The sequence below is a fragment of the Sitodiplosis mosellana genome, unplaced genomic scaffold (genome assembly GCF_009176505.1).
Source record: "Sitodiplosis mosellana isolate CC-2019 unplaced genomic scaffold, AAFC_SMos_1.0 Smas_scaffold_52, whole genome shotgun sequence".
Classification (NCBI taxonomy): domain Eukaryota; kingdom Metazoa; phylum Arthropoda; class Insecta; order Diptera; family Cecidomyiidae; genus Sitodiplosis; species Sitodiplosis mosellana.
This window is the reverse complement of record NW_022595294.1, coordinates 324016-337547: the sequence shown is the minus strand read 5'-3', so window position 1 is coordinate 337547 and position 13532 is coordinate 324016. Positions and strand designations below refer to the sequence as shown.

The following is a 13532-nucleotide window of genomic DNA, read 5'->3' as shown; positions in this document are numbered from 1 at the left end:
GTTAATGTGCGCGACGTGTTTGAAAAATCATGCGTTGTCGACTGGAAGCCACCGAAAGAAAATGGTGGTACTCCAATTCAAAAGTATGTTATCGAACGTCAAGATCTTTCGTCGAAGAAAGGATGGGAACCTGCTGGCGAAGTTCCGGCTGATAAGCCAACCACATTCAAAGTCGAAGATCTTACTCCGAATAAAATATACAAATTCCGTATTCGTGCTGTCAACAAAGTCGGCCCAAGTGAACCGGCCGAATTCAAGAATAATGTTGTAGCTAAGAATCCATGGGAAGCGCCAGGCAAACCAAAGGGACTTGAAGTTACCAAAGATTTCGATAAAGATCCAGTTCTCAAATGGACTAAACCAGATAACGATGGTGGTGCTGCGATCACTGAATACGAAATCGAAGTGAAAGACAAAAACAGCAAAGAATGGGTTAAAAAGAAACGCGTTCCAGCTTCTGTAGCATCGACATCCGTTGAAGGACTCAAAGAGGGTGAATATGATTTCCGTGTGCGTGCCGTAAACAAAGCTGGCCCTGGTGAACCTAGCGATTCAACCAAGCTTATTATCAAACCACATAAATTTAACAAAACACTCAAAGACACAGTTGGTGTTGAACGTGAAAAGGTGGTTCTTGACATTGAATTGGAAGATGAAAAGGCGCCAGCCGAATGGAAACTCAACGGCAAACCAATTAAGCCCAGCGATCGTGTTGAAATCAAGAATTTAGGTGGTGGTAAACATCAATTGGTAATCAACGACTTGAAATTGGCTGATGCGGGTGAGATTTCAGTTCACTCAGGCAAATTGAGCTCATCGTGTAAACTCAACGTTGAAAAGGGTGAAACTAAACCACAAATCAACGCACCAAAAGAATTCGAAGGAACCGTCGGTGCACCGGTTGTAATTGAAGTGCCGTACAAAAGTAAGTATTTTGCATGGCAAAGTTTATTTACAAATATGATATGAACTAACATAGTTTTTTTTAACTTTGTTTTGGGTTTTATTCAATAGTTGACGGTAAAAAGCAAACTCCAATCGTAGCAGCGCTGCTTAAAGACGGTAAACCATTGAAAGATGTTGAAGTGCAAGTCAAAGATGATAAAGTTCTTTTTACGATCAAGAAACCAACACGCGATCAATCTGGTCCATATCAAATTAAATTGTCGAATGGCCAAGGCGAGGATGTGAAAGACGTCAAAATCACAATGCAAGATGTTCCAAATGCTCCGCAAGACGTTAATGTGCGCGATGTGTTTGAAAAATCATGCATCGTCGACTGGAAACCACCGAAAGAAAATGGTGGTACTCCAATTCAAAAGTATGTTATCGAACGTCAAGAGCTTTCGTCGGACAAAGGATGGGAGCCTGCTGGTGAAGTTCCAGTTGATAAACCAACCACATTTAAGATCGACGGTCTTACACCGAAAAAAACATACAGATTCCGTGTTAGTGCTATTAACAAGGTTGGTTCTAGTGATCCAGCCGAATTCAAAAATAATGTCTTAGCTAAAAATCCATGGGATGAGCCAGGTAAACCAAAGGGACTTGAAGTTACTGATTGGGATAAAGACCATGCTGACTTGAAATGGACTAAACCAGACAGTGATGGTGGTGCTGTAATTACTGAGTACGAAATTGAAGTGAAGGAGAAAAACAGCAAGGAATGGGTGAAAAAGAAACGGGTGCCAGCCTCTGAAACGTCGACAACAATTAAAGATCTCAAAGAAGGTCAGCAATATGAATTCCGTGTGCGTGCCGTCAACAAAGCTGGTCCTGGTGAGCCAAGCAATGCAACTCAACCAATTGTTGCCAAGAGCCGATTCGTTAAACCATTCATTACTGGCGATCAATTGAAGAAAATCATCATTAAAAAGGGCGAACAATTTTCATACCAAATCCGTTACGGTGGTGAGCCCGAGCCCGAAGTCAAATGGCAAAAGGATGGTAAGGTACTTATGGCAGATGGTAAACGTATTACGATTGACAAATCAGGAGGCACCACTACTTTGACTGTTCGAAAGTGTGTTCGTAGTGATTCTGGAAAATACAAGCTCATTCTGACCAATAGCAGTGGAACAATTGAATCGGCTGGAGAAGTCATTGTACTCGATAAGCCATCTCCACCAAAGGGACCATTAGAAGTAACCAATGTAACTGACAAAGGGTGCAAACTCAAGTGGAATAAACCAGATGACGATGGCGGTGTACCAATCAAGCAATACAAAATTGAACAACTTGATACTAAAACCGGTAAATGGTCGCTTCTTACTAAAATTGGTGCAGATAAAACGGAATATAAAGTAACTGGCCTAACCGATGGCCCTGAATACAAATTCCGTGTATCGGCTATCAATGATGAAGGAGAATCCGATGTATTGGTCACTGAAAACTGGACAATCACCAAGAAAACAGAAGAAACAGTTGTCGAATATAAAAAAGAACCAGGCCAAAGAGGCGCTGAAGTCGGTGTTGAGACATACACTACCGAGAAGAGAGGTAAATTCAATTTTGTTGATTTGAATTTCATTTGCTCATAAAATTTTGTCTATTTACAAATGATCAAAGCATCATTTTTTATTCATTCATTTTTATTTTACGCAAAGAGATTGTAAGACACTGATATCAACTCCAAAATGCATGCTAATCTTTTTAAATATATTTCAGGATTTGACGGCGATGCAGAGACCACTACCAAAACAACGGTTACGACAACAACATCGAAAAACAAGATACAGGATGGAGGTCGCACACGTACAGAAACTCGAACAGTCAAGAGAATTGTCACAAAAACAAGCACAGCACAGGAATACGAAGAGTACTAACATATTCATTATAAGTTTTTCTATTTACACCTATGTTTGCAATATAAAATTGGCACAGCTGAGTAGCAACTGGAAAAAATCTTAGCAACACTAGGAAAAACCACTACCTCCTAGATGTCCCTTTGATTTGTTGCCTTGTAACTTGACTGTGGGATTTTTGGGCCTGTTTTTTTGAACAAAATTCTACAAAGTTAAGCCATAAACTAGCTATCATCAATTTGTTAATTGATTTTTATACGTTTGATTAAAAAACCAAATATAACTCGAATTTTGTTGTTTTTATTAATTGATAGGTACACACTCAATATTATAGCGACATCTATTATTAAAATAGCTTGTAGTAAACGCATTCATAGCATTTCACTGTAGTTGCGATGTTACCTATTAAATTCCCCTGTGGTATGTAGTTAACAAGTGTCAAACATGAATGTGTCAGTACTACAAGGGAACTTAATAGGAAACATCGCAACTACAGGGAAATGCTATAAATGCATTTACTACAAGCTATTTTAATAATAGATGTCGCTATAATATTGAGTGTGTATATATAATTATATATATATATATATCAGTTTATATAAACTTCACAGCTCCCAAGCAAACTGTTTTGCAAAATTTTGTTGTGATAATAGTAGTCATCAAACCCATAATCAGCCGATTGAAAAGTCAAAAATAATTTCTATTTTGGACCGTGATGAAATCTTTTGAGGTATTCTTGCAATATTGGCGCTTTCATTTGATATTCTATTCATTAGAATTGATCAACCGTGCAATGTTTTATGATAAACTCAAACTTCAAAGTAAGAAATCTAATCGAATGCTTTTTGTCATGGCTTATATTTGAAAATAATTATTTTTTATAATTCATTCACGATTATAGCAACAACAAAAAAAGAAATCAAATTTTCGATTAAAGTTGAATATAAAAAACCCAAAACTCGTCCTATAAATTACGAAAATCATCCTAAATATTACACGAATCTACCTGACAAAATAACAAAATCGACCTAAAAGACCCTAATTTCGTCCGAAAAATAATACAAAAAAACATCCTAAAAAATAGATTGTGTTTGTTACAGTATATTTTACTGAGTTGTCTCATTGCCATTGAGATATGTATATAATTAAACATACAGTTACTCACAAAATTGTTCAATGTGTCCAAAACGCATATTTTCTATATCGCATGGGGCAAATATGGTAATATTATCGTGTGATACTTGCTTACCTGCGTCTCATATTCATCATATTTCGTCAAAAAAGGAACATTCGGCTACATCTATTCGTAATGCTCAATTTTATGTTACAAAATATCGCTGATAACATTTGATGCTGTCGTTTTTACAATCTAAGGAATTTCCGTTCATTTCGTCTATTCCACGGTTCTCTGTTGAGTCACTCTTTAATCATTTCCTTCTTCAATTCTACAGCATCAAAATAAGAAACATTTTCGATATGTTTTATCAGAAAATGGTTTCATTTTAGTTATCAACAACAAACAATTTCGAAGAAAACAACGAAAATCATTTCCAACCAATTTTTTAAATTTTATACCAATCGAAATGATTTTCGTTGTTTTCTTCGAAATTGTTTGTTGTTGATAACTAAAATGAAATCATTTTCTGATAAAACTAACGAAAATATTTCTTATTTTGATGCTGTAGAATTGAAGAAGGAAATGATTAAAGCGTGACTCAACAGAGAACTGTGGAATAGACGAAATGAACGGAAATTCCTTAGATTGTAAAAACGACAGCATCAAATGTTATCAGCGATATTTTGTAACATAAAATTGAGCATTACGAATAGATGTAGCCGAATGTTCCTTTTTTGACGAAATATGATGAATATGAGACGCACGTAAGCAAGTATCACACGATAATATTACCATATCTGCCCCATGCGATATAGAAAATATGCGTTTTGGACACATTGAACAATTTTGTGAGTAACTGTATGTTTAATTATATATTTCAATGGCAATGAGACAACTCAGTAAAATATACTGTAACAAACACAATCTTTTTTAGGATGTTTTTTGGGTTTTTGAGGACATTTTTAGGTTTTTTTAAGATTTTTTTTGTACTATTTTTCGGACGAAATTAGGGTCTTTTTGGTCGATTTTTTTTTAGTTTTTTAGGACGATTTTTGTATTTTGTCAGGACGATTTTTGTGATATTTAGGATGATTTTCATAATTTATAGGACGATTTTTTGGTTTTTTATGACGTTTTTCGTTTCACCCAATATTTGTAGGGGATTTAACAAATAATTTCTTTTTAATTTTTGTGTTTCCTGAAGTAAGAAAAATCAGTAAAAATTATTATACGATAGTCTCTACCTTCTTATTTTTATCATAATAAATTCAGTTATTCCATTGGTTTTATTCTTTGTGTAGAATTTTGGTTCTTTTTTCTTCTTATGTGTCACAGAAGTGAAAAGTGATGATTCAAACGAAGATAGATCATCATCACATTTGTTTTAGTTTTTGTAAACCGTTGTGAACATATCTAAACAGTTCGCTGAGTGAGCTGTGCAGTGTAATTGGTCCATGTTCATGATCAAGCCCAATGAAGAACTCTTTATGATTCCCTCTGATAACTAATGAATCGGCCAAATCCCATATCTCATGACTATTCGATAAATATGCTGATAACGTGTTTTGGTGCTCGATAACTTCCGAAAGGTTAAGCTCGTTCCTCTTAATTTTGTAAAATTTTAAATATGTTAACGATTGGCATCTTAAATTCAGAATTTTCACTTTACTGTGAATGCTTCTTTGAGGCAAATGGTGTTCGTAAATTCGAAATTTCGTTGCAATGTATTTCAATAAACTGAGACTATCTTTGTACATCGTAAACGCTGTCCTTGCCGTGACTGCATCTCGCTCCATTCCAAGACCTGTCAGCAGAAAATATACAGCTGCTTCTGTATACAAAATGGCTTGTAACGAATCATCCGTTTCAACGTCTGCTACATGTTTCAATCTCTTTGCTTCTGATAACAAACGAGGTAGATCTTGTATTTCTTCTGAATCGTCTCTGTCGTCGTTTGTACGCACGAAATGGTAATAATGAACTTTGGATTGTGATAGTTGATTTTGAAGTTGGATTCTATGATTCATCACTTCAATTTCTTCTGCATCAAAAAATCCATTATATGCGGCAGTGTACTGCGAAAACTGTTCCAATGTGAGTTTTTCAAATGGAATTTGACCGAACAGCTCTCCCAATTGAATTCTTAAATTCCCTGGGCTCGTCTCAAAGTTGTTTCGATTGCATTCGGCTTTAGCCCATTCCATGCACGCCATGACTGTCTCTAAGGCGCTCCAACCTGATGATACCACAGTCAATATTTTCTCCAACAAACTACGTTCAGCCTCAAGGAAACTCTCTGATTCCATTACTTTAAATGCTTTCGTTTTGATTTTATTCTCGCAAAACTCGATCAAATTTTTCTGCTCAAGAACCAAAGCGATGCTATAGCCAGAGCACATATCATTGATGGTCAATGATTTTTGCAGCGTTTTTTCACATGCTTCCATGCACTCTTCCATATCGTACTTCTTGCATAAATTGATCACTTGCACGATATGCTCGGCTGATAGTCGCACCTTATCCAAGTAAAAAAACTGTAAAAACTCTTTGAATGCAGCGGCACATGCATCTGCAATCGGAATATTGCTTCCTTCCTTTGCCGGACCATAGAACATCGCATCAAACACTGGATTTTTAAGTGATAGTATGACCTTGTGCGCTGGAATCTTTACCGGGTGATCGGTATCGACATCAAATACAAAGTTCACATCGGATGTCTTCGAATCCAAATACAGTCCGCGAATTTTTTTCACATAAGTGTTTTTATACACAAACGATTTTCTACTCATCGTTAATGACATTTTTTATTCGGTTTTGTCTTTGTTTTTAAGAGTTGGAATTATGTTTGAAACACCGGCGTTTTTAATAAATTACGTTGATTTAGGCGACTAAATGAAGATTCTTAAATGTTCACTTTTATTTATATTTCAAAACATGGAATGTTCTCAAAACTTTTCACTATATTAAACGAATATCTAGTAAGCTGTGATCGACCAGCTGATCGATTGCATCTAGAACAAATTTCGTCGAAACAATGATTACGACAGCTGTCAATATGCAATTCCAGTCATTCCATTATTCAACTGGAAGTAGTATTTATGGTTGTATTGCCGCCATCTAACGGAGTGTGATGCATACTACAATGTGCATTTGACAATAAAATTTTTTTGTTCAATCATCCGTTTCCTCCTATTCCATTTATTTTATTTTATTTTATTTATTTATTCATTTATTTATTTGGTTTCTTCATGTGTGCCTAGGATAATATCCTAGTAGGATATATACAATTACCACGTTGCTTAGAATCTACTATCTCTTATCACATCATACATATATATCACGAAATTCCTTGCTCCAAAACAATTAACTAGTCCATATATATGTACATTTTTACGACCAAAATTTTGAAAATGAAATCAACAGTTAGCCTGATTTAAATAGATAATTTTTCTAATCTAAAACAATGTCTCAATTGTATCAATTAAAGAACTTCCTGTTTTTGTTTCCAAATAATGAGTCAGATTTACTATCAGGTAATATTTTGCACATATAACAAACCACTTATTCTCAAACAATGTCCATGGTATCGAAAATACAGAAGAAATTAGTTGAGTGAGTCAGTCAGAGTGACGTAAGTCCGAAATGAAGAATTAGTTACGATTGCTGACTCGTGTATCCATTTACTCGAAATTATTGGTGAGCGCAAAACATAACAGATAACAAACATTGCTAGTTTTCTCAAGAGTCAATGCCAATTTCGAATGAAAATGATTTACACATTGGACAGGGTCATGAAATATATGCAACCACTCCACCAAATGGTTTGTAGTCGCAATAATTAGCCGCAAGTGTTCATAATTCTCATCGAAACTTTTACCAAAAATATGTAACACACATGCAACAAATAGGAGAAAAAATACGAGATAACTATGGTACTTCATGCAGTGTACAATGATTTGAAGTTTTCAGACAATGGTCGAATTTATCACATGTGATAAAATGCAGTCGAATACTCGACGCGTGGCTCAAAAACATGTTCATTTCGACATCAATAAAGCCGATGTTTTTTTAGAGTAACGTACAACCTTGACGTTTGTTCCATTGGTTACTGTACCACGTAGCAGATGGAACTGATTTTTCATCACCATTCGTTGAGTAGATTCATGAATCCCCCAGGAAATTTTCGTTGTAAAATTCAAAATCGACCGAAACATACTGCGTGTCGAACGTAATGAGGCTTTCTTGGCTAAACGGTGTAATTATTGTCGATTCCAGCTGTGTCTAGTTTCAGTGCACTATATAAACAATTCATAAACATGTGCAATGCTGCTTGCCTAGTCAAATCTATCAAACTCAATGTAAATGTCATGATGCAAATTCATTCAATTGCGAACTTTTGGCCAATCAATCCAGTCGTGCATTTCATTATCCTCACGCAATGAGGAATTTATTGATCAAGTTGAAAGCGAAGCAAGATGAATGGTGCGAAAAAACGCCAAAGCAAAAGTGGCAATCGATTTACTATTTCGCCGGTAAGACGAGTGAACTGATTAGTGTACAAGGAATGTACAATTTTTAGTTATTTCAGGCAATTTTTTTTTTTTAAGTCACATTGCGTTTCTCAAATTTAATTGAATTTCACAATAAGAAGAAGATCCCGAAAATTTCAGTCTCTGATTGATAGCATATATTATAATTTTTCTCCTAATAAAACACGCGTTGTTACTGTTGAAAAATTCACATTTATTCAAAAGAAAGCTCTTGAAACTCAATTCAAAATACAAATAGTGCTTCTATGTTACCATGGCTCGGAGTAAAAAAAAAATTGAAATATGAAATTACTTTTTTGTTACTAACATGGTACGTATGTATTATGCATTTCATAAATTGGTACCGATGCGAATTGATCCGTTTTCACAGCACAGTCAAAAAGTAAGTGTAGCCCTGTTCTTTCGATCTGTTTTTCATCTTTTTCATCTTTTGCTGTCCCTTCTTCGTGTGATAAATAGCTTTCAGATGGTTCTCTGAAACAGCACAGATTTACAGTCCAATTATATTGATTCAACTGACCAGTGGTGTTATTTTCTTGGCTTTAAGCGTTTTTTTCATTGGACCTGGTATCAAAAGGTTGCTGCAACAGCAATATACCACAGGCGATCCTGGTGGCACCGATTGTTATGTGTTGAAAAATACATTGTAACACACAGGATTTTACTATCGGTGCCACAAGGTGGTATAGTGGTATATGCTCTTGCAGCAACGGTGTGCCTGGTATGGAATTATCGATTTTTGATCTAATTTTTCCGGAATGTGAAGAATTATTCTTTTGTTTTTACTTTAACATTCGATTGGTAATATCCAATAATTGCAGCAATATAGGCATATTGATATCAACGTCTGTGTTGTTCTGTCTTGTGGATTGGTCAGCGCTTCAAATCTGTTTTTGTACTGTCACTTTGGAAATCTGGCCACTGAAAGCTAGAATCTGGTCACTGAAAGCTTGGCCATGTTCTTGTTTGAATCCAATTGGCTTGAACATTCCATTGATTTGAAGAAAAACCGGATTTTAATGATCGCAAATGCTCAAAAACCATTGTTCTACCATGGACACGGATTTGCATATTTAAAGATGGAGACTTTTACTAAAGTAAGCAAGTTTTCAGCTATTATATGTATATGATGTTCAAGGCGATGACCAAGTAATCTAAAGATAATCGTGATGTTTACACCTACTTCAGATACTTATTGTGTTGCAGATTATGTTGGATTTATTGTGTTGTACAGCGTATTCAACATTTCACCTAAAATAATCGAATGTTCCGTTGTAAATGTTATGTATTATTTGTTTCATGTCCATTTTCCCATTATTGGATGGTTCTCCTCAATCCAAAAATATCTATCCTGAAAAAAAATCAGGTTATTTCGGGACACAGCCGCCCGAAAAATGAATGAAAATACCATCAATTCAAAGATATGCATAACCATGTTTATTGTTTTTTAATATAATTTATTGTCCAGAGATCACATTCAGTGAACAAAACGATCATTTTTTTCTATTTTGAACTGTTTAAAACATATGCACAAGGTTGTTTCATACCGAGTAGGATGCTCAAGAATCATTTTCGATGAGCCTTGTGGTCATTAAGATTTTGTGCTAACCATCCCATTGTACAAAGAAAACGGAGAGCAAAAATACAAACGGGCTGTAGTAATGTAGTATACACAGAGAGCAAGCTACTGCGATTTTCGGATACTCTATATAAAACAACCATGCAAATATTCTCAAACATTTCAATTAAATTGATCAAAGATTGAAAACACTCAAATGTAAATATTAATTGTACTTTTGTTCGTCACTCTAAACCATTTGTCTAAAATTGGTCAAACGATGTAAAATGTGTAGGGTTATGTTTCGTATAATATACTTGTATCCAAACGATTTCGTTTGTTGAGTTATTAGGTTTGTGTTGACAAAATTGTTAAAGTCTTTGAAAGGATCCTGCAAACTATGCTAGAAATTATGTTGAATAATGAATATGATATATATTTAATACATTGTTTAAGTAATTTTCTAACTATTCCAAATGATTCAGTCAATGAAATGATTTGCTGATTTATGGAATTACTGTTCTGGCAGTTGATATTGATTCCTATGTTGATATTGATTCGATGAGCTTTTACTTGAATCGCTAACCGGTCGAAACTGTTCAAGCTTATGAACTAAAATGGCTTGAATCGCATGCAACTGATTTAAATTATTAATTCCGTGAGAATTACAAAAAATCCAAGTAAAATGACAAAAGCTCAATGTGCATTGTGCAATCGTAAATCACGCAATAAATACACACATTATACATAAGAGCATTAGCTTTTGTTTGATTTACAAGGATTACATGCAACCTCATTCTCATCAGAGTTCAATGCATTGCTTTAATTCCAAATATAGATGCAAATGTATCTTCAGCTTTAGTTCCACGTTCAGTTTTGAATTTATTGGTAAAATTAACGTCAAGTTTGGATTTTAGTTTCAACGTTTATTCGTAGCTCAGTTTTTCAATTCCGAAATTGAACAATAGATCATACAACTATCAAACTGATTGACAGTCTTAACTAACAAACTAAAAAAATACTTAACAAACAAGCTAAACAATATTACTTATTGGACAACATAATGCCATTTCTTTAGTCAAAAATTTCGTCAAAAATACTTTGTTCAATGAGAATAGAGTATTTTCTAGGTATATGTGGTATAGTTGGTATAGGTAGTATAGGTGGTATAGCCTTCATTTGCACAAAATGTCGCACAAATTTGGAATAAAGAAATGTTTTATGTGCAAATACATATGTTGATTTGAGATATGAGCAGATGAAAATGTTACTTATATGGTGGTTGCAAACAAAGATGACTTTTTCTACATCAATAAACTTTAAAAAGTAAACACTCGTTGTATAGACATCGACCGAAGAAAAAAACATGAATTACAACATTTCTATAAATGCTTAAAAACACGATTTGTAAGTAAAACACCATGAAAAATGTAGTTTTGATGCTTAAACACCAGCATATCCTTCGCTAGGTGCTGCTGCTGCTCCAGTCGAACCAGCCGAATCGGTGAGACGCTCCAACATGGATTTATACAAAGAGTAACAAACAATCCAAAAGTATACCATTGGACCCACTGTAAAATTAAAATCATTAAATCAAACATCATATTTTGAGCCACAACGGCTTTGTGTCAATTGGCAATAAATTTCAATGCATTTCTTTTTCTCTATTTACCTAAAATAACCAGAACAATAGTATAGACGATATTTGCTTCCACGAGTTTTTTAGCGTCATCTTGTTCTACCTCTGCGTTCATGATTAAATCGAGAATAATTGCAATGATGAATACCTGAATCAATCCAATCAAATCCGATATCAAACGAGCAAACATAAAATAGGGCTTGTCCTAATCGAGAATGAAGAGAGCGTACAAACGTCAAAGTAAATTGAAAAATATAAATAAATTCATAAATGCATAGGTTATATTGTGGTTAGAATTTAGTTCAAAAGCTTGAATTAACATCCCAAGAGAAACGGCCAATATGTTTATACGCTGTCTATCCGCCGAAAATACACTACAATATATATATTCACGCTTATTGGACGCCGAATTCAATATATATTCTAGTGTATATTCGGTGTATTCTTCAGCGTGAAACATATTGAATCAATGAATGCATTCATGACCATCAGAATATGTTTCAATATGTTTCACGCTGAAGAATACACCGAATATACACTAGAATATATATTCAATTCGGCGTCCAATAAGCGTGAATATGTATTGTAGTGTATTTTTGGCAGATAGACAGCGTATAAACATATTGTCCGTTTCTCTTGGGATAGTACACATAAACGACGTATATGTGTATTACACGTACATGCATTTGTGCTTATTGAATTTACCTTATGAATTCCGTATAACCAGCAGATGGTTGTAAATAGTGAGATAACTGAAAAAATGTAACGGGAAAAATTTAAATTGAAACATCATCGTTTTTGAACGCGGATTTAATAAAATACTCACCGCTCCAAAAAAGATTTTCACCCTTAAAAAGGAAAAAGATGTTTGAGATGAAGACGAAAATACCAATCACAAGTCCTGCCGTTCGCAAATCAAGAAAACAGCAACACGTATTTACGGTTGGAATTTTTAGTGACATAAATTTATCATGGAATTTTCCGCGGTACTCGTTGTATTTTTCCATTTTGGTGTGGGTTTGTAACGTCAATTCAACTTTTAAGGTAAATTGCTCGAATTTTCAATAATCAAATGGAAAGAACGAAATATTTGATAAGCCTGAAAGAAGAACGCCAATATACACAAATTGGTTTTGTCTCGAGTTATTGATTGGTTTTGTCTCGAGGTATTTACGCACCTTTCACAGTTTTATTCAAAATTGCTTGGACAAATTCTAAAATATTACAAATTTAATGTAAAATTTTTGTAATCTATTCAACAAATATAGGGAAAAAATATGATATTCTCTTGAGGTAATAAATTTTCGATGTTGAATCACTTCAACTGATGGGAAATATAATTCTTTTTTTATTTGACAAATGCTAAAAGCGTGGGCATGCGTACTAGCGGGAGGAATGAATCGATTTTCTCCCTACACAACGACTGAATGTGTAATTAAAAGCATTCCATGTTTGTACGTAATGTTTCACTTTTCCCCCATTGGAACGCTGAAGAGGAAATCAATACGTTTAAGCGCACAAAATATCAACGTCTAGACGATATGCCACGAATGAAGCAGTAAATACGCACAATCACGCATCACCTTTGACATTTGCACACAGAGAAATACAGCGTGTTTAACACACACACATACACACGCGTATTGAATACACTCGCGCCGGCAAATGTCCATTTGGTGTGTGAATTCACGCATGTGTATCATATTAAAAACTGGAAAATATAACGGAGAATGTGACTATTTCCAACGGAGGAGCTCAACTAAGAGGGTAAACGGCCGGATATCGGTACACACATAGAGCACTTCAAAGGATTCTCGTGGCGCAATATGTAGCAACGGATTTGAAATCGAACACGTTCATAGTA

At 34.7% G+C, this 13532-nt stretch overlaps 2 protein-coding genes and 1 pseudogene across 2 annotated transcripts; 1 reads left to right on the top strand and 2 right to left on the bottom strand.

The window, feature by feature from the left end:
- LOC129570277 (twitchin-like) overlaps nucleotides 1-3093 on the top strand; it is an 8626-nt pseudogene extending 5533 nt beyond the window's left edge.
- A 1297-nt stretch (nucleotides 3094-4390) lies between these two features.
- On the bottom strand, nucleotides 4391-6920 carry LOC129570278 (uncharacterized). Its single transcript, XM_055449822.1, has one exon. The coding sequence runs from the start codon at nucleotides 6720-6722 to the stop codon at nucleotides 5295-5297; it is 1428 nt and encodes a 475-aa protein (XP_055305797.1). The 5' UTR covers nucleotides 6723-6920; the 3' UTR covers nucleotides 4391-5294.
- Nucleotides 6921-9885: 2965 nt separating this feature from the next.
- Nucleotides 9886-13205, bottom strand: LOC129570295 (uncharacterized). Its single transcript, XM_055449846.1, has 5 exons — nucleotides 12847-13205; nucleotides 12495-12767; nucleotides 12374-12420; nucleotides 11702-11873; nucleotides 9886-11600 (listed from the first exon to the last, which is right to left on the bottom strand). Exons 2-5 carry the CDS (start codon nucleotides 12673-12675, stop codon nucleotides 11473-11475), a joined length of 528 nt encoding a protein of 175 aa, XP_055305821.1. The 5' UTR covers nucleotides 12676-12767; nucleotides 12847-13205; the 3' UTR covers nucleotides 9886-11472.
- Nucleotides 13206-13532: the final 327 nt, after the last annotated feature.

Coding starts and splice junctions, on each gene's coding strand:
- LOC129570278 (XM_055449822.1), bottom strand. CDS start 6,722: ATGTCATTAACGATGAGTAGAAAATCGTTTGTGTATAAAAACACTTAT.
- LOC129570295 (XM_055449846.1), bottom strand. CDS start 12,675: ATGGAAAAATACAACGAGTACCGCGGAAAATTCCATGATAAATTTATG. Junction 11,874..12,373: donor GGTTATACGGAATTCATAAG/GTAAATTCAATA, acceptor ATTCTCGATTAG/GACAAGCCCTATTTTATGTT. Junction 11,601..11,701: donor TATTGTTCTGGTTATTTTAG/GTAAATAGAGAA, acceptor TTAATTTTACAG/TGGGTCCAATGGTATACTTT.